Source organism: Canis lupus, chromosome 5 (genome assembly GCF_003254725.2).
Source record: "Canis lupus dingo isolate Sandy chromosome 5, ASM325472v2, whole genome shotgun sequence".
NCBI lineage: Eukaryota > Metazoa > Chordata > Mammalia > Carnivora > Canidae > Canis > Canis lupus.
In genome coordinates this window covers 29599469-29620553 of record NC_064247.1, presented here as the reverse complement: position 1 = coordinate 29620553, position 21085 = coordinate 29599469, and the positions used below count along the sequence as shown (strand labels likewise).

The window sequence follows — 21085 nt, the reverse complement described above, 5'->3', positions numbered from 1 at the left end:
TTATTAGATAGTATTTAGCTGCATGTATGTGAATGCAACAATATACAGTTTTAAGCATATAAACTCTATCTGTTCCTGGGATTATTAATTTATAATCCACAACACTGAACATCTACACAAAGAATAAAGCTCAAAAACAAATGATTATGCTACAAATCAAGAAAGTACAAAAGTGTTGGCAGATTTTGACTCCAGATTTACAAACAGGCTGAAGGAAGGGAAAAATTCTTGACAAAGCAGTCATGTGGCCAAGGAAATTTTTACTTAAAGTATTTTTAAAGCCCTTCAAAAAAAATGGAAAGATAGGAACTTTCCAAGATCTTCTAAGCATAGAAAACATAAAGAAACTCTATTGATGCCCAGATGATCTTGCTAGAGACTATAACATCTAACATATAATACATAGCCTAGCATATTTAGCCCTTAGCTTACCCATATGGGTGGGAATAAAAATAACACAGAACTTTTTAAACTACAGGTTGTATCTCATTAGTAGATTATAAAATTTGTTTCATGAGTGGTGATCAGAATTTTTTTAGTAAAATATAATTTTAGAATTAGAATGTTCTAAGATAGAAACTACTAGAGCTCATCATATATCATAAAGGTAAATATGTTTCACAGAACTGTATATGCATCCTGGACCACAGTGCAAAATATATTTCTTTCTGTCAGACACAGTCAAATTGAATGGAAGTTACTAGTATAGAGGGTAAGAGCCAGATTTTCAGATTTTACAGATTAACTACTTAGAGGTAAATTCCAGCTTTGTCCTTTACTGACTCTGTGACCTTAGACAAGTTACTTCTCCTTTCTGGTGCCTAATTTCCTTATCTGTAAAAACAGTGATGATAATAGTGCCTGCTACAACTCTTAGAACAATGCCTAGACAATTATAAATGCTGAATTAATATTAACTAGAATTATCTTATTTCTTACTCTCAAAGGTCAGGTGTTCAGTTATTAACCAACTTTCTTGAAAGTTGGAAGCTTTGAGGTCTTTGTTGTTATTTAGATATATAGATAGATAGTTATATACAGCTATAGTTTATATGTATACTTACAATATATGCATTATATATATATATGTATAGTTAGATATAGAACAGTAAAAATTTTGAGCACACACATACAGATATGGCATACATATGTATTACTGTACAAAATATGTAACCTTAACCAGAAATAGAAACATTTAAAGAATGAAATAAAAATAAAGTACAAACCTTTTAAAATAACTTAAAATTTTTGTATTTTATAAATAATACATTTTAAAATCTTTAAAATAATTTTATGTATTATATAAAATACTTTTTCTCTCATGTATTAATAACGCTTTGCTTAAAAAATCTTAATCTTTTTTTTTAATTTTTTTATTTATTTATGATAGTCACACAGAGAGAGAGAGAGAGAGGCAGAGACATAGGCAGAGGGAGAAGCAGGCTCCATGCACTGGGAGCCCGACGTGGGATTCGATCCCGGGTCTCCAGGATCGCGCCCTGGGCCAAAGGCAGGCGCCAAACCGCTGCGCCACCCAGGGATCCCGCTTAAAAAATTTTTAAAAAATAATGCTTTGCTTAGTTTCAGGTCAATTACTTCATTTCATATACCATTCATATACCATTATTAGCTAATATCTCAAGGTACAATATGCATTTAGGATGAGGTTTATTTTTATAATTTGATAATTTTTCAATTTGTGTCTCTAACTTTGTTATAAATATGATACTGTCACTGTCATTTTGTGGCAAAGAGTTTATAAGGAGAATAAAAAATAAATCACCTTTTTCTTATTTACCTGTATTTGTGTTATTAGTTTTATCTTTAATCTGTAGTTTTGCAAGAATATGAGGAGTTCTTGCAGAAAAATACTTGTTTTATTATAAGATAATTGACATATTACATTATGTAAGTTTAAGGTGTATACTGTGTGATTTGATACATTTATGTATTGCAATATGGTTACTACCGTAGCTAGCCAACACCTCCATTGATCACATAATTGTCATTTATCTGTTGTGGTGAGAACATTTAGGATCTAGTCTCTTAGCAGCTTTGAAGTATATGATGCAGTATTGTTGAGTATAATCATGATGCAGAGCACAGAACTCCAGAACATACTCATCTTCTACTACAAGTTTGAACTGTGACCAACATCTCAATTCCTGCACCCTGGAACCACTCACTCTTCAACAGTTTCCACTAGTTCAGCCTTTTAAATTTTTGTTAAGTAGGCACCATGCTCAACATAGGGCTTTAATTCCCAACCCTGAGATTAAGAGCTCCATACTTTACCAACTGAGCCAGTCAGGGGCCCCTAGTATAGCTTTTTTAGATTCCACACATAAGTGATATCATACAGTGTTTGTCTTTGTGTGACTTGCTTCACTCAACATAATACCCTCAAGTCCCATCCATGTTGTCACAAATGGCGGAACCACCTTTCTTGTGGCAGAATAATATTCTACGGTTTATAGAAACCATGTCTTCTTTATTCATTCATCCATTGATGGACACTTAGGTTTCTATACCTCGGCTACTATTAATAGCAAACAGCAGAAAAGTACGTACATACCTCATAAACTCTGTATTTGGCAGATGACTGAATAATCAATTTAACTTTCCTAAGGAGATAGCATTGAAAAAAAAAAAAAGGAAATAGCATTGCTGTGAAAACAAGTTAAATCATAAAATATTAGCAGTAGAAGGAACTTCTACATCATCTTGTCTCGGGATCTGCAAACTGCCTACAGTACAGTAGGTGTACAGTACATTAATTGAACACTTCCATACAACCCTGGGGCTCATCACAGGTGTGCTCCTTCATCCCCATCACCCATCTAGCCATCCCCCCCACCCCCACCCTCTGGTGACCATCAGTGTGTTCTCTGCAGTCAAGGGTCTATTTCTTGATTTGCCTCTCTCTCTAAGAATGTTTTTAATTAGTCATATAAAAAGGATAGAAAAACAATAAAAAAAATCCATACACCCATTATAATTCACCTTAAATGATAAAACATTGTGCATACAATGGAAGCACTACAAAAGTGTCTTTTTAGACTTCCATTTTGTGAGAACTCATTCAGATGCTATGAGATGGCCATAAATCTACTTACCAGGCACATATGAAGTTCAATACATTACAGGAGGCCAGAGAGCACTCATGAATGATACCATTGCCAGTCTCACATGTAGTTCCTCTAGGAAAACTCGATTTACTGTATGCAAAGTACAGTCACCTACTTTGCAAACCAACAAGGGTGCCAGCATCAACCATATATGAACATAGTGAAGTTTAATATCTAATTGTTTGACAATAAATACAAATTGGAATTCTAGTATGTTCTTCCTGCAGAGCAGTGATCTGTTCTACCTTTCCTCCTAGTGTTCTAGAGCACATTTGGAGGTCACTGGTCTAAACTATAAACTCCTCAGAAGCAGAGATTTTGTTTAGTTCATTATTGTAACTATTTGGTGCATAGTACATATAACAGAAGCGCATGAAGAGTTTTCTGACTGTATGAATGAAATTTAGGGTTTTCTGTGATGTGTGAAGGTAACTCGTAAGTTTGTACATATAATGTATTAATTTTGACATTTTGTTGGCATTAAGATTCTACTGTGGTAAGAAGAAAACGAATTGCTGAAAATAAGCAGAGAAGCCTTTTAGAACAGAAAAGACAAAACTCTGGATCTGTAGGAAAGAAGTACAATGAGCAAATGAATGTAAGTGTGATATTAGTAACAATGTGTATTCAGTAGTGAAAAATTGCTTGGAAAACAGAATGTTCTCAAACACTGTGCTTTTGCTGTAAAGTGTGGACCACAGCATGAATCCCTACGCTAGGAACTTACTGTACTTATTTGCTATATTCTATCTGCCTATATGATCAATTACTAATGAAGATTTTAAACCAACCTTAACAAATTACCATTCTTTCATGTATTATTTATATTCAGCTCTGGAATACAAACATGTTATTCACAACAATGTTTTTAAGTATACATTAAAAAAGAAAAAAGAAAGACAAGCAAGTTAGAGCCCTGGATAGAGTGAGTGTATCCAGGGCTCTAACTTGCTTGTCTTTCTTTTTAGACAAGACTAATCAAGACAAGACTTTTTAGATTAAGACTAATCTAGTTCATGTTCAAATATCCTCTATGCTCTATGATCTAAGCTCCCTGGAAGATATGGCAAGAGGAAGGTAGGATGATGAGGTGCATATTCTCGAGGTCATTGATGTTGGTAGGATGTTGTTTGAAGGGCCGTGTGGGAAGAGAGGTTCCCCTGAGGCCCTTCTGTGGGGTACCTGGAGTTGGGGATGGATAGACTCCTCTTCACAGTCCACATGGCTGTTCAAGATAGTGATGGTTAGTAAAAGTCGAAAGCTTAAGAAAAGTAATTTTTAAATTAATGGAGGTCATCCGTAAGAGCTAAATGACCTAACTATGACATTTTCTGGTGGTCTAACCTCATCCAAGTATTGAATTTAAAATATAAAACATGTAGATGGATGAGTAAATAGTATTTCATTTGGAATTTCTACTTTAAGTAGCACTTTTGAGTTTTTGATAGCAGTGGAATGACTGCCTTATGGAGAATTTATATCCAACTTCTGAGCTGAGGATTCTATGATTTATATATTGTAAGAACTATTCATTGTTTTATATAGATGGGATTTTTAATGTGGAGGAAACTCACCCAAGAAGGATTTTTAACAGTAAGACAGAAGTCAGTGAGTTCTGTAGGATGTGAATTAGCTGCCCCCAGCATCTAATTAACCAGATATTAGCGCTTCCTCAGCAGTGCAAGTTCTGCCTTCCACCCCCATGTTCAGAGCAGCATCCGCAATCCGTCAAGTGAACAAGCATTTCATTTTATTCGTATATTTTATTTTTTTAAGATTTATTTATTTATTTATGGTAGACATATATAGAGAGAGGCAGAGACACAGGCAGAGGGACAGGCAGGCTCCATGCCGGGAGCCCGACGCGGGACCGATCCCAGGACTCCAGGATCGTGCCCCCGGCCAAAGGCAGGCGCCAAACCGCTGAACCACCCCGGGATCCCCTTATTCGTATATTTTAAATGCTAAAGCAATATACAGTTAGAACAACAAACGAAAAGGAACTGTTAAATTGGTAAACTCATGCGTACCGTCCTGGTTCCCACCATGCCCGCCTCCCTGCCCCCACCGTTCACGGCCCCCTGTGCCCTCTCCAGTGTAGCCCACCCCAGGCGCACCTGCTTCAGTGCCCTACACCCTCGTGCTGGCTTTGGAATGGCCGCGGTCACCACGGGAAGTTTAACTTTCTCTGCCCTCTTGATTTTAACCGAGGAGCCTCCGCAGGGTCCAGTTCCTATTGGGAGCTTTCCAGCCCACGACAATCCCTGCCCGGCAGTCAGGGCAGGGGACCCCCAGTCTCTGGTGGAGGCCACAGTGACCGAGGCCGGGACAGTGCTAGCCTGGTCCCCCAACAATCTGGAGCAGCGCTGCCACACCCGAGCGCCAAGGGAAAGGGTTGCGTGCCCCGGGTTGGGGCGTCCTGGCCTCCAGGGCGTTGGGGCAGCACCAGCTCTTCTGCAAGCCTGGCCTCCTGGGGTCCCTGGCCTCGTGGGGGCCCCGCCTGCGGTGACAATGTAAACCCACCAGCTTATAGACCTTACTTACCGTCAGTGTTTGCCAGCCCTTGAACTAGCACTCTAACTTCCTTCTTCCAATATCCAAGGTAACACTGCAACCTGAACATTTTCCAAAATCCACATAAAACATTTTTTTAAATACTGAGTTACCCTAGAAAGGACTTATTCCAGGAATTCTTGATTTCTGCTTTGTTTTTTTTAATAAATTAATTTTTTATTGGTGTTCAATTTACCAACATACAGAATAACACCCAGTGCTCATCCCATCAAGTGCCCCCCTCAATGCCCGTCATCCATTCACCCCCACCCCCCCGCCCTCCTCCGCTTCCACCACCCCTAGTTCGTTTCCCAGAGTTAGGAGTCTTTCATGTTCTGTCTCCCTTTCTGATATTTCCCACTCATTTCTTCTCCCTTCCCTTCTATTCCCTTTCACTATTATTTATATTCCCCAAATGAATGAGAACATACACTGTTTGTCCTTCTCCGATTGACTTACTTCACTCAGCATAATACCCTCCAGTTCCATCCACGTTGAAGCAAATGGTGGGTATTTGTCGTTTCTAATGGCTGAGGAATATTCCATTGTATACATAGACCACATCTTCTTTATCCATTCATCTTTCTATGGACACCGAGGCTCCTTCCACAGTTTGGCTATTGTGGACATTGCTGCTATAAACATCGGGGTGCAGGTGTCCCGGCGTTTCATTGCATCTGAATCTTTGGGGTAAATCCCCAACAGTGCAATTGCTGGGTCGTAGGGCAGGTCTATTTTTAACTCTTTGAGTAACCTCCACACAGTTTTCCAGAGTGGCTGCACCAGTTCACATTCCCACCAACAGTGCAGGAGGGTTCCCTTTTCTCCGCATCCTCTCCAACATTTCTTGTTTCCTGCCTTGTTTTTTTTTATTTTTTTATTTTTTATTTTTTATTGGTGTTCAATTTACTAACTTACAGAATAACCCCCAGTGCCCGTCACCCATTCACTCCCACCCCCTGCCCTCCTCCCCTTCTACCACCCCTAGTTCGTTTCCCAGAGTTAGCAGTCTTTACGTTCTGTCTCCCTTTCTGATATTTCCCACCCACTTCTTCTCCCTTCCCTTATATTCCCTTTCACTATTATTTATATTCCCCAAATGAATGAGAACATATAATGTTTGTCCTTCTCCGACTGACTTACTTCATTCAGCTAATACCCTCCAGTTCCATCCACGTTGAAGCAAATGGTGGGTATTTGTCATTTCTAATAGCTGAGTAATATTCCATTGTATACATAAACCACATCTTCTTTATCCATTCATCTTTCGTTGGACACCGAGGCTCCTTCCACAGTTTGGCTATCGTGGCCATTGCTGCTGTAAACATCGGGGTGCAGGTGTCCCGGCGTTTCATTGCATTTGTATCTTTGGGGTAAATCCCCAACAGTGCAATTGCTGGGTCGTAGGGCAGGTATATTTTTAACTCTTTGAGGAACCTCCACACAGTTTTCCAGAGTGGCTGCACCAGTTCACATTCCCACCAACAGTGCAAGAGGGTTCCCTTTTCTCCGCGTCCTCTCCAACATTTGTGGTTTCCTGCCTTGTTAATGTTCCCCATTCTCACTGGTGTGAGGTGGTATCTCATTGTGGTTTTGATTTGTATTTCCCTGATGGCAAGTGATGCAGAGCATTTTCTCATATGCATGTTGCCATGTCTGTGTCTTCCTCTGTGAGATTTCTCTTCATGTCTTTTGCCCATTTCATGATTGGATTGTTTGTTTCTTTGGTGTTGAGTTTAATAAGTTCTTTATAGATATTGGAAACTAGCCCTTTATCTGATATGTCATTTGCACTGTCTTCTCCCATTCTGTAGGTTGTCTTTTAGTTTTGTTGACTGTATCTTTGCTGTGCAAAAGCTTCTTATCTTGATGAAGTCCCAATAGTTCATTTTTGCTTTTGTTTCTTTTGCCTTCGTGGATGTATCTTGCAAGAAGTTACTGTGGCCAAGTTCAAAAAGGGTGTTGCCTGTGGATTTCTGCTTTGATACAGGTTTCATGAGCCGTGATAACTGAAACTATGTAGAGTGCATATTTATTTTTACTAAAACTATATGGAGTGCATATTTATTTTTACTAAATGTATAATCATGAACTTTTAAATATGGAGATATATTCTGATGTACTATTATATTTTTGTAGAATTTTGGACAAAGTGTCCAGCCAAGTTCAAGTGAGCCAAAACAGACTATAAGGGGTACTTCTCATGGTAAAGAAGGTATGTGTCAGTTTAAGGTTTTTCTCTGAGCTTTGTTCCCAGCGATTTCACTGCTCTGTGGGCTTTCCCAAGTCTGTTCACACTAGGTGACCGGTAGACTGTGTGGGATTCAAGCTCCCCTTACCCTGCACATTTACACTGTTGCCAGGTTTTTTATTCTAAATAATGATGTATTGAACATCTTTCTACATGAAGCTTTCCCCTGACTTTTCGATCATGTCCATAAGATGGAGATTCCAAGAATTAAAATCACAGTATTTGATATGTCATTGGCACCTAAATAAGGATTTGTTGAATGAAATTCTATGTATTAAGTGATTACTGGATCAGAGGAAATAGGCATTGTTATAGCTCCTTTTACAGATTCTAAAGTATTTTCCTGAGCAATACCATTTAAAACTTTTCTAGGGTGTATGCCAACTTGAGGTAGAATTATTTCTATGATTTGCTTACATGGCAGGCAAAGAAATTCTGTTATATTAGTTTTGAATTATATATCTTTTATAAAAATATGCTTAGTTGTTTATGTATCTTTACTTTTGGTGAATTGGTCCTTCATATTGTTTTTTCCTTTAGATATTGGAGTTTTGGTATTTTCTTACTGATTTCTGCAAATTCTTTAAATATCAAGGGTTCTATTCTTCATATTAATTGCACATGTTTTTATTTCTTTATTATTTATGTTTTACTCCACTTATATGTTTACATTTAGAAGCCTTCCTTTTTTTTTCATTCAACAAACAATCAAGGGATGTCTGGGTGGCTCAGTGGTTGAGCATCTGCCTTCGGCTCAGGGTGTGATCCCCAGTCACAGGATCAAGTCCTGCATCAGGCTCCCCACAGGAACCTACTTCTCTCTCTGCCTGTGTCTCTGCCTCTCTCTCTATCTCTCATGAATAAATAAATAAAATCTTAAAACAACAACAACAAATGAGAGCTAATTTCCCACCTACAACTAGATATTGGATATACAGTAATGCACAAAACACACACAAGTCTTGCCTTTCAAAAACTTAAAGTCTGTTAGGGAAGACTGCCCTTAAATAATTAACTTCTCTTATAGTCTTAGTGATTCTCCATTACTTTTAAGACTAAAGAACCTTCCCAACACAGAAATTCAGAAGCATTTCTTCCTTTCTCCTCTAGATTGCTTTAATGGTTTCATTCATTAAATTAAATTTTTAAAATTTCCTTTGAATTTGTTCAAATGGATGATTTAAAAGAACACTGCAAATAGATTCTTTAATAAGCAACATACTAATTTATTGAGTCATCTGTCCCTGCCCTCAAGACTTTGATGCTTCTTTGACATATGTTAAATTCCTGTACCTATCTGGGTCTATTCCTACGCTTTCAGTTCTTTTCAGCTCATTGTCTGGTTTTCTAACATTTCCTTAAATTCCTTTTCTTTTACTCTTTTATTTATAATTTATCTTGATTGTTATTATAAAGGCAATCTACCTTCTCTTTGAACTACCAATGAATAACAAACCTACTACACAAACATAATCTAAACTTGATGTGTTTTTCCTTTAGCTCAGGATTTTCATTGCCTTACTGCCATCATTTTGAATTTCTGTTTTTTAAACAGAGATGGAAAACTATTAGATATAGATAATGCTGATAAATAAAGTGCAAAGTAATAGAACATTTACTGGGTTTCTATTTGAAAAACATGTCAGTTAAGTAGGTATAAGATCCCAAAGACAAAGGATCAAAGAATAATTAATGTAGAATTTCTGTAGTTTCAGATAGTACTTCTCAGTTTTTGATGGCTGAAAACCTAGTGAGAGCTTCAGTGCCTGAGGATGAAATTCTTACTGTCATGAATAGCAAGCAGCTACAGAAACCAAATCTAGCTTTAAATAAGACCCAGTCATTCAACATCTGTGCACGCTCAGCCAAAGAACAGAAGATCCTACAGTCCCTCAGTCGTCTCAGTGAGAGGTTATACTGTAAGTATGGAAGAACACCTTTTACAAGAAATGTTATATTTTGTACTTAGACTATTTTAATTTAAAATTTAATTTAATTTAATTTAGAGATGCCTGGGTGGCTCAGTGGTTGAGCATCTCCCTTCGGCTCGGGACATGATCCAGAGGTCCTAGGATCGAGTCCCAATCAGGCTCCCCACAGGAAGCCTGCTTCTCCCTCTGCCTGTGTCTCTGCCTCTCCCTCTATGTCTCTCATGAGTAAATAAATAAAATCTTTTTAAAAATGTTTTAAAAAAATGTTTAAACATTTTTAAAAAGATTTTAATTTACAAATTGGAAATAATGTATCCAGATTATTAGCTATTTAAATCAAGTATGTGACAATTAAAAATATACTTGAGTAGGGGTGCCTGAGTGGCTCAGTTGGTTATATAACACTCTTGATTTCAGCTCAGGTTGTGATCTCAGGGTCGTGAGACTGAGCCCCTCATCAGGCTCCTCACTCAGTGGGGAGTCTGCTTGAGGATTCTCTCTTGCCCTCTCCCCTTCCCCCCATTCACACACACATTCTCTCTCCCTCTCTCTATAATAAATAAATAAATAAATAAATAAATAAATAAATTTTTATGTCCATATTATATATATTTGCATATACCTTACTATTTCACATATACCATATTTATGTCATTTATGATGATGTCAGTTTCTTTAACAGGCTTATCTATCTTTTAGTGATGTATAAATACACTTCCATCTCAGCAATGCGACAGGCTAGGTAGCTTTAGTGACCATCCATCGAAAACAACCGTAAATTCTGAATTAAGTACTTTTAAAAATCTTAAATATAACAGGGACACCTGGGTGGCTCAGCAGTGGGGCGTTTGCTTTCGGCTCAGGGCATGATCCTAGGATCTGGGATCGGGTCCTACCTCAGGCTCCCTGCAGGAAGCTGGCTTCTCCCTCTGCCTGTGTCTCTGCCTCTCTCTGTCTCTCATGAATAAATAAATGCAACCTTTAAAAAAGGAAAAACTTAAATATAACATTAGCTGGTTAGAATATAAGCAATTCTTTTGGGTGGGGGGCGAGTGGAGAGAGAGAATCTTAAGCTGACTCCACACTCAGCACAGAGCCCAACGTGGGGCTTGATCTCACAACACTGAGATGACTTGAGCAGAAATCAAGAGTCAGACACTTAACTGACTGAGCCACCCAGGTGCCCTGAATATAAGGAATTCTAAGACCAGGAACTGAATACAGATAAAAACCCAGAAAGTTAAGGAAAATGCTGTAGCTGGCTGTTGTCTTGTGGATATTTATTTAACCCACACACTTTGCTTTTCATGGCTTCACAGATAAAGAAACAGGATACAAAGCCCTGATGGGTAGTCTCCAGAAGATCCTCACCCCATAACGTTGCGCCTCCCAAGGAGCTACACCATACAGTTATATACCCAGGGACCAAGAGGGCTGGGAAAAGCTTCCATATCTGAGTTTCGGGATTGAGCAGATGACAGAGAAAGATGTGCAAGCTTTTCCACCGCCCTCTGTCTCGTGTGTATCTGTGTAGGATGTGGCAATTTTCTTTTCTTTTTTTTTTTTAAGATTTTATTTATTTATTAATAAGAGACCCAGAGAGAGAGAGAAAGGCGCAGAGACACACACAGGCAGAGGGAGAAGGAGGCTCCATGCAAGGAGCCCGACGTGGGACCCGATCCCAGGACTCCAGGATCACTCCCAGGTCCGAAGGCAGGCGCTAAACCACTGAGCCACCCAGGGATCCCCTGTGGCACATTTTCTATGAGATTTTGTTAATAGCAAATCCTTACCAAAGGCAATTCTAAAGAATGCATTTCAGCAGACCAGAAGTAATCTCAGTCTGAGAGGGTAAATTTGAGCAAATGTCATGTAAAACAAACGTTAATAAAGTCATGTGTGTTTCAGAAAGAAAAACATTAGCCTATTAAAATAAATACCTATTAAGAATAGTGTATTCGTTGGGAGAACAAAAATGATACTAGGTTAGTAGGATTCTTCTTAAGGAATTTGGTACAGTTTAACCTTTTTCTATTTGAGTATAACTAACATACAGTGTTATATTAGTTTCAGGTGTTCAATATACTGGTTCCACCTTGTGCACATCACTCAGTGCTCATCATCATAAATGCCCTCCTCCATCCCCATTGCTTGCTTCCCCGTTGCACTGCCCACCTGCCCTCAGGCCACCAGCAGCTTGTTTTCCATAGTTCAGTCTGTTTCTTGGTTTGTCTCTTTTTTTCTTTGCTTATTTGTTTTGTCTCTTAAATTTCACATATGAGTGAAATTTACAGTATTTGTCTTTCTCTGACTTATTTCACATAGCATGATACTCCCTTGGTCAGATTAACTTTAGATAGTGGTAGAGGAAGTATGCTTCTGATAGTTACAAGGGTCACATGTAAAGGACTAGAAATAGAGTATACAATTTTCAAACTGGTTAAGGAGAAAAGTGGCATGCAAAAAAAAAAAAGTCAAATTGATCCATGATAAGAACAGAAGAGAGTGAAAAATAAACATAGAAGACATAGGATAAACAGAAAAACTGTGCTATAAAATGGTATATACAAATGTTCTGACAATGAATGTATGTGGATTATATGCTACATTTAAAAGATCTTTTAGGGGTGCCTGGGTGGCTCAGTCGGTGAAGCATCTGCCTTCAGCTCAGGTCATGATCTCAAGGTTCTGGGATAGAGTCCCACGTGGGGCTCAGCTGGGAGTCTACTTCTCTCACTCTGCTGTTCCCATTGTGCTCTCTCTTTCACACACTCTCTCTCTCAAATAATTAAAATATTTAAATAAATATCTTTTTAAAATTTATATTTTATAACATTATATTTTGTTTATAAACACTATATTTAAAACATAAGGATATAGAATAGCTGAAAATAAAAAAGATGGAAAATACCAAGCAAATTCTAACCAAAGGAAAATTAGTTTCAATGTATTATTATCAAACAAAATTGACGATAAAGCAGAAAGCATGCATTAGTAGACATAAAGAGGATCATGATGATCAAAGCTTTAATTCAGGAGAAATATATAAAACATTTTCATTTTATATGCATTTAAAAACATGCCTCAAAATATCTAAAATATGTTTTAGCCATGGTGGGAGATTTCTTTTTTTACATTGCTAGGAATTGATAGAAAAAACAGACTAGATAGTTTGAACACCAATAAAAAATAAATTTATTTTAAAAAAAAGAAAAAACAGACTAGATAGAAAAAAAGAAATGAAATAGATGTGTAAGAATCAAACATGATTAACAAACTTGATTAAAGGGACACATTCTTTACAAATATACATAGAATATGTATTAAAATGAGCCATATACTATACCATAAAACAAGCCTGAAACATTTCAAAGGATTGGAGTTTTGCACAGACTCTGACCACAATGCAATTTAGCTAAAAATGAATAACAAAAAGATAACCATTAACAAGTACATTTCTGGGCACCCAGGTGGCTCAGTCAGTTAAGCATCTGACTCTTGATTTTTGGCTCAGGTCATGATCTCAGTCTCATGACCTTGAGATCATGACCTGAGCCCTGCATCCGGCTCCCCACTCAGCACAAAATCTACTTGTCCCTCTCCCTCTGCTCTTCCCCCTGCTCAACCTCTTTCTCTCCCCCTCTCTCTCTCTCATAAATGAAATCTTTAAAAAAGAGAGAGAAGCACATTTTTAAATAAACTGTGGTTCAAAATAAAATTATTTTCATACCATAATGAAAATTACAGAATATTTTGAAACAGGACAGGAGCATTAGCTCACCTGGGACAGAGTATGGGGGAAAGAAATGCCAGATTCCATAAAAGCTGATGTTAGGAATTCTGCTTAAATGTTTAACAAAGTGCTAAAGGGTAAGTGTGAATTACTATGAGAATGTAAAACCCCTGGGAGCCACAGAAGAGAAGAGTTCACACCCACTTACAGATTCTTCTCCATGAACCTACATGTTCTTCATGAGAGAAGTAGAGAGCAGGGGCACATGGGTGGCTCAGTGGTTGAGCATCTACCTTTGGTCAGGGCAGTGATCCCGGGGTCCTGAGATTGAGTGCCACATCAGGTTCCCTGCAGGGAGCCTGCTTCTCCCTCTGTCTGTGTCTGTGTCTGTGTCTCTGTCTCTGTGTCTCTCATGAATAAATAAAACATTTAAACAATAGATGGGATCCCTGGGTGGCTCAGTGGTTTAGTGCCTGCCTTTGGCCCAAGGCATGATCCTGGAGCCCCGGGATAGAGTCCTGCATCAGGCTCCCTCCATGGAGTCTGCTTTTCCCTCTGCCTGTGTCTCTGCCTCTCTCTCTCTCTCTCTCTCTCTCTCTCTCTCTCTGTCTCCCATGAATAAATAAATAAAATCTTTTTAAAAAAGAGAGAGAGCAGAGCAGGAGATGGTGGAGGGCAGGGACAGGCAGTGTGTGAAATGGGGCCTCAGGGCAGCAGGTGCAGAGGAGGGAGCCATGCTGTGGGGAAGGCGTGAGGCCCGGCACAGTACCTTCTCTCCTACAGAACAATGCAGCAAGCTTTGTGGGTTGCCCCCAGGCTCAAGTGAAGACTGATGGGGGTATGGGGAAGGGGAAAGAAAAAAGCTTCTACTAGGGTTTGGCAGGGGACAGGATGGGCCCAGATCCCCATAAGCCTCCCAATGTTTATTGGAGGACAGGCACAAAAGTCTCTTGCATAAAACATGTTGGAGACAGAAGGCAGAGTTGACAACTATGAAAACAGACAACTTCACTGCTCCTTGCCGTGAGGCCAACAAAACCAAGTGAGCAACAGGAATCTGCTGCTGGGGAGGGCAGGCGCCTACAGAGAGCGCGCTGCTAGTGTGCAGACATCTGGGAAGGCCCAAGGCTGACATGGAGCAGGAAGACCGACAAGAAAAACTTCTGTGAGCCCTGCAGGAGCACAAAATACCAGCAGAGGAACGGGGAACCAGTAGGGACTAAAGGGCACCGTAGCAGCCACAAAGCCCCAACCCAGGGCTGCCCAGCCACACCATCAATGGAGGAGGGCCTCTTGATCTCAGGTTGTTGGTTCAGCCACCATACTGGGCACGGAGCCTACTTTGATCCTGTTGATGAGCCACATTCACTCCAGCTGCCTAGCAGAGGAGGCACAGCCATGTCAAGGCATGAGTACAATTTGCCTTAGTAACCACTTCTAAACATAAAGTTTAGCAGTCAGTCAAATATGAAGAGACACCAAAAAAAAAAAAAAAAAAAAGCAAGGAAAATATTTTCAAGGGACAAAGCAATCCGCAGACAGAGACACAGAGATGACTCAGACACTGGAAGTCTCAGGTGGGTAATTTTAAATGACTGTGACTAACATGCTAAAGAAAGAAAAGAGATGTGCATGAACACACGGGGAATCTAAAAAGATACGGAAACAGAGTCAGATGGACACATGAGAGAGAAAAATGAAAAATATCACCTCACCAGTAGACTCAACACAGCTGAGGAAAAGAATGAATTTGAAGATAGATGATAGAGAATTTCCAGCTGAATTCCCAGGATGGAAATGAAAAAGATGGTCAGGGAGGGGACAGAGCAGAGGACTGAGAACATTGGGATAGTCTGCAATCCATCAAATCCCCATGTGCAAAGCTGCAGCCACTTTGTGCTGGGAGGAGAAGGTGTCCAAGTCACAGGGAGCCAGAGTCAACACAGCACCCCTCACATGGGCTGAATGCCTGCTTGGGGTCCCAGATAGCACACTGACAGATGGCTAGGAGAACTTCTGGGGTCATTTTCAGACAAATTGTCTGTCACTCCATATTGGAAAAATTGGATACCCAGCAGAGGTTAAATTGAACTGCTATCAAATATACATAAAACTTAGTACCAAATTACTGTGATTAAAGATTAAATATGAAGTAAAATATATAAAGCTTCTAGGAGATAATATTTAAAAATTTTTCTAACCTCAGGTTAAGGAAGTATTTCTTAGAGTGCAAGGAACATAATCCATAGAGGAGAAAATAAATTATTTTTGTTTTTTTTTTGTTTTTTTTTGAGAAAATAAATTATATTAAAATTATAAACTTTTCTTCATATCAGAATATCATTGGAGCACCTGGGTGGCTCAGCCCCTGAAGCAATAGATTCTTGGTTTGGGCATGAGATGGAGCCCCACCTGGCTCTCTGCTGGGCAGGAGTCTGCTCCAGCTTCTCTCTCTCTGCCTCTGCCCTTTCCCCCCCCCACATACACGCCTGTTCTCTCTCTCTTCTTGCTCACTCTCTAATACATCTTTTTTAAAAAATCATTAAAAGAATGAATAGACAGGCCACAAAGTGAGAGAATATATTTAGAATACATAGAAGAAGGACTCTTATTCAAAATATGTAAAGAACTATAAATCAATAAGAAAATGAGACAAGAGAACCAAGAGAGGAAGACAGTAGCTTCTCTATGAGAGAAATGTGTGCGATGACCACCAGGCAGGTGTCCCGCACCCTGGTCCAGTGAGGCCCAGTGACATGCTCCAGGGTGTGAGCAGGTGCAGTCTCAGGAGGACACAAGCATACCCTCCATACCCTCTGGGCCAGCGATCTGCCCCTAGCCCACCCAGGTGCATCAAGAGGATGCAGGGGGTAGCACCACCCAGGCACACACACGTCATCATAGAGGAACCGCATGCGGCAAATCCCAGGAGAGTAAAAGCAGGGCAAGTCCGTTCCTCTGGGGCCGGAATACACCTGCTGCGGGGTTAGGGGGTGTCCCCATGGTGGGGGTGGGGCTCAAGGCCCAGGGTGGCATGTCTGCGCACTGCAGGCTGGAGAGGAAGAGCAGGTCGAGACTGAAAACCTCAGTCACCTGTTGTAGACACTCCATGTACTTAGCACTTCCCTGAAAGCATTCTGCTTGAAGTTGTGTTCTCTTTTCTTCGGGGACCCCTGCTATGGACGAGTCTAGGCCCTGAAAAGGCAACAGAGGTGACCGATCACTCAACTCCTGTGCCTTCCCAACTAAACAGACATCTCCTTCCTGACATGCTCCAAGAATGAAATCTCCTTTCGGTTTAAAAAAAGAAGAAAGACAAATGGAAAAGAAAACCCAGTATTTAAATAAAGATTCTAGTAGAATGGTCAAAGTATTAGGAATTCCTTTTTATCAACTTTAGTTTTATGTCATTGTTTTTAAGCAAACTACTTCTATTTCCTACGTAATATAAGTGTAAACACGGTTCCTGGCACAATAGGAAAAAACTCTTAACTCTGTTTTGAGTATTTTAACATACCAGAATTTAGTATCTGATTCTTTAGTTGTTCTTCTCTGTCAATATAGATCACTAAGTTATTTTTGTATCATGGCATAATTCTTTCAGATGTACAAGAAGCCATTTGCAAAAATCCATCCATCAAAAATACCTTATAAATAATACCACTTCTGGTAAGTATTTTAAGAAGCTTTTTTTTTCTCATTTTAGGAAATATCATGATTTCATGTGTAAGAATCCTGTATTGAAATTAATTTTTCTTGAGGTTGGCTTTTAGGGAGGTTTCCTCCCCAATTAACTTTCAACTATATTTTTTTAACTTTCAATTGTAATATGTTTTGTTAGAATCAGCTAATATCCTCTCATTGAAAAGAGATCAAAATATAAAGTTTTTTTATATACAGAATATTTCATTATTCATTGGAATGGAATCAGGTATCAGTGTACTCCTCTAGGATAACTGTGCATGTGTAGCCTAATTAGGAAATTGTTAAGAATTTTACGTTCCCCCCCCCCCCGACTTTCATGTCTTCAAAGTTCAAAACTAGACATTGTTATTTGGATTTTTTTCTTTTATCTTTACCGTGACAATTGAATTCTGGTAAAGATCCACATACCAATGGCAGTGTATTACATTAAGGATTTCCCTCTAGCAGGCAAAAGGAACACATGGGGAGTATGTACCAGTCACCAGAATGTGGCTCACAGCCATGTGGGCAGCGCAGCCTTAGGAACTCAGGACATCCTAAGTGGCTGGAGGCACTCAGACAGGTGTGTTGGAAAGGGCGGCTCAAACAAAGACGCTGCCTCTCCTCTCACTGCCCTCCACTGAGCTGTTCAATAAGGAGATGTTTTGTTAGAAAAGTAATGGGATGTTTGCTCAGTTGTTTGTCATCATACACCCTCAGGTCTGAAATCTTGACAAGAAAAAGATCACATGACTATACTTAATTTCTTTTACATAAACAAAGGCATACATTTCTTACCCATGTTTTGGCTGTCCTGGGTACGTAGTAAGGAAGAAGAAGAAAGAGGCTGCCCCTGCCCTCCTGAAGATTTTTACTTCCCTCCAGGCTAATGGTTCTCAGAAATGGCCTTTTTACATGGCATTTATGATGGTGCAACTGTTAGACACAACTCTCATGGCAACTGTCACGTTGACTCCTGCTGTTCACATACTACTAGTTTGGCTTTTTTCTCAGTTTTTCATCCCCACCAATTCATCAATTTCAGTAATTTTTGCAGTGATAATTTGTGTCTGAATTTGTGAGAGTTTTCTGTTCTTTATAACATAAACAGTTCCCATCTTACTCTAGTGAGATCATAGCCATGGTAACGGAGGTCACTCTTTGGTACACTTCAGCTCAACCTGAAAACAGTGTACTGACCCCAGACAACAGGCTGAGCATGAGCTGTAAACACTTCCCAATAAGGAGAGAGAATCGCTCTCTGTGCTCATTGGAGCTCCGTGTGGTTGGAGGGCTCAAGTATCTGTCTCATAGCTGAACAGTTGCAAACGTGAAGGACCACCAAGAGGCTTGGAATCCTCTCTTAGATCTTTCCTGCTCATTATGGCAGTTGGTAACCATGAGTTAGTCCCTTTATCTCCATACATGTTATCCTTCCTTACTTTGTCATCACTGACCTAGGTCAGAAACCATTTATTTTCAGGGGAAATGGTATAAAATCATAGAATTTTTAACTGCCCAATTAAACAGCTGATGTTAAAAGTACCCCATCTCTCCCCCCAATCCAAATTACTTCATTTGCCATATTCTGCATGGGGATTTGAGCATTTTAGCCTTGCTTGCCCTTTTTCTACTATGTTTATCTTTTTTACACTTCAGTTGGTTTCACTGATTGTTGACATTTTGTCATGCTTGCTTTATCCAATAGATGGAAGGATGGATGGAAGAATAGAATAAATAGAAGAGGAAAGGAGTGGATAGAGATTCATACATATATACACACACACAAATGTACATTTTAATGAACCGTTTAAAAGTCAATTTTAGACAAGATGATACCTTCCCACTAAATACTGAAGCATACATGTTCTAAGAACAGACATTCTCCTGCATAACCACAACACCGTCATCACACCCAAGAAATTTAACATTGATATAATACTGCCTGATACACACTCCATTTCAGAATTCTCCAGTTCAAAAACAAAATGTCGTTTGTGGCTATTTTATTTCTCTGATGCAAGATGTAGGATGCAGCCCAGGATTATGCATTGTATATGGTCCTCTTGTCTCTTAACCTAGAAGAGTCTCTTCTTTCCCAGTCTTTCATGCACAATGACACTTTTGAAGAGTCCAGGCCAGTTGTGTTGTTGACGGTCTCATGATTTGAAGCTTTCTGATTGTTTTCTCACAGGTTAACATTTATGACAGATGCAAAGTTTGTGTTCTTATAGTATGTTTGTTTTCATTTTATCACCTACTTGATTCTACCTGAATCTTGCTTTCAGGTTTTCTATTTAGCTGCTTATAATTTGAGTTCAGAAGACTGTTGTCCAAGCTTTTAGAGTTGTGTTTAAAGCAAGATTAAATACGTGCTTTGTACCTCCCCCAGGAATAAAGTGCATGGGCTTTAGATACATTTTGGTTTGTGTCTTCATCATAAGTGTAGTCTTTAGTTCCCATCACCTGGTCTTTTGAAAGCTTTTAAAATTTGTTCCTGTATCTCCATCAAAATTCCAAACAAGTAAAATTATTTAATGTGTAAGCTCTAGAAAGGCAATATGTAATCATATTCCTATACTTTCTGTATATGACACAAGAGGCCACCAAAGCTTACCTCATTTTTCCCAGGACAACTGTGGTATAGTCTAGTTCTCATCAATGGAGATCTTTCTAAAAAAGATCTCCATCTCTCCATATAAGGGCAGAAATATCTTTATTTTATAAATTTATTTTTTATTGGTGTTCAATTTGCCAACATATAGAATAACACCCAGTGATCATCCCGTCAAGTGTAATGGCAGAAATATCTATTCAAGGAGGAGGGGCAAGAGGGCGGAAGAGTAGGGTCCCTAAATCACCTGTCCACACCAAATTACCTAGATAACCTTCAAATCATCCTGAAAAATCTACGAATTCGGCTTGAGATTTAAAGAGAGAACGGATGGAATGCTACAGTGAGAAGAGTTCGCGCTTCTATCAAGGTAGGAAGACAGAGAAAAAGAAATAAAGAAACAAAAGGCCTCCAAGGGGGAGGGGCCCCGCGAGGAGCCAGGCTGAGGCCGGGGCGAGTGTCCCCAGAACAGGAGAGCCCCGTCCCGGAGTAGCAGGAGCTGCACCAACCTTCCCGGGGGGAAAGGGGCTCCAGGGAGTTAGAGCAGGACCCCAGGAGGGCGGGGATGCCCTCGGGCTCCCTGGGACACTAACAGACACCTGCGCGCCCAGGAGAGTGCACCATACCCTGCGGCCGAGCTCCCTAAAAGACTGCAGCTCTCCACAGAGACCTGGCAGGCCAGAAAGGGCTGGCAGGATATATTCAGGGTCCTAAATGAGAAGAACATGCAACCAAGAATACTTTATCCAGCAAGGCTCTCATTCAAAATGGAAGGAGAGATAAAGAGCTTCCAAGACAGGCAGCAACTAAAAGAATATGTGACCTCCAAACCAGCTCTGCAAGAAATTTTAAGGGGGACTCTTAAAATTCCCCTTTAAGAAGAAGTTCAGTGGAACAATCCACAAAAACAAGGACTGAGGAGATATCATGATGACACTAAACTCATATCTGTCAATAGTAACTCTGAACGTGAACGGGCTTAATGACCCCATCAAAAGGCACAGGGTTTCAAACTGGATAAAAAAGCAAGACCCATCTATTTGCTGTCTACAAGAGACTCATTTTAGACAGAAGGACACCTACAACCTGAAAATAAAAGGTTGGAGAACCATTTACCCTTCAAATGGTCCTCAAAAGAAAGCAGGGGTAGCCATCCTTCGATCAGATAAGCTAAAATTTACCCTGAAGACT

General features: G+C 39.6%; 2 protein-coding genes across 17 annotated transcripts in view; one reads left to right on the top strand and one right to left on the bottom strand.

Annotated features, from left to right (window-relative positions):
- The window catches only part of ANGPTL5 (angiopoietin like 5), a 135857-nt gene that overhangs the window by 91873 nt on the left and 22899 nt on the right, over nt 1-21085 (bottom strand). The window lies entirely within an intron of this gene.
- The window catches only part of CEP126 (centrosomal protein 126), a 101393-nt gene that overhangs the window by 73222 nt on the left and 7086 nt on the right, over nt 1-21085 (top strand). For 5 of the 16 annotated variants that reach the window (XM_049110053.1, XM_025465730.3, XM_035716253.2 and 2 more), the window contains 4 exons: nt 3614-3726; nt 7821-7896; nt 9642-9851; nt 17201-17265. The exons of 1 other annotated variant lie outside the window; for it this stretch is intronic. In XM_049110053.1, the coding sequence (XP_048966010.1) occupies nt 3614-3726; nt 7821-7896; nt 9642-9851; nt 17201-17250 (449 nt within the window). In that variant the 3' untranslated portion in view covers nt 17251-17265. Of the gene's footprint in view, nt 1-3613; nt 3727-7820; nt 7897-9641; nt 9852-17200; nt 17266-20163; nt 20183-21085 lie in introns of those variants that run through there. 10 more of the 16 variants (XM_049110050.1, XM_025465731.3, XM_025465732.3 and 7 more) reach the window with 10 other exon arrangements.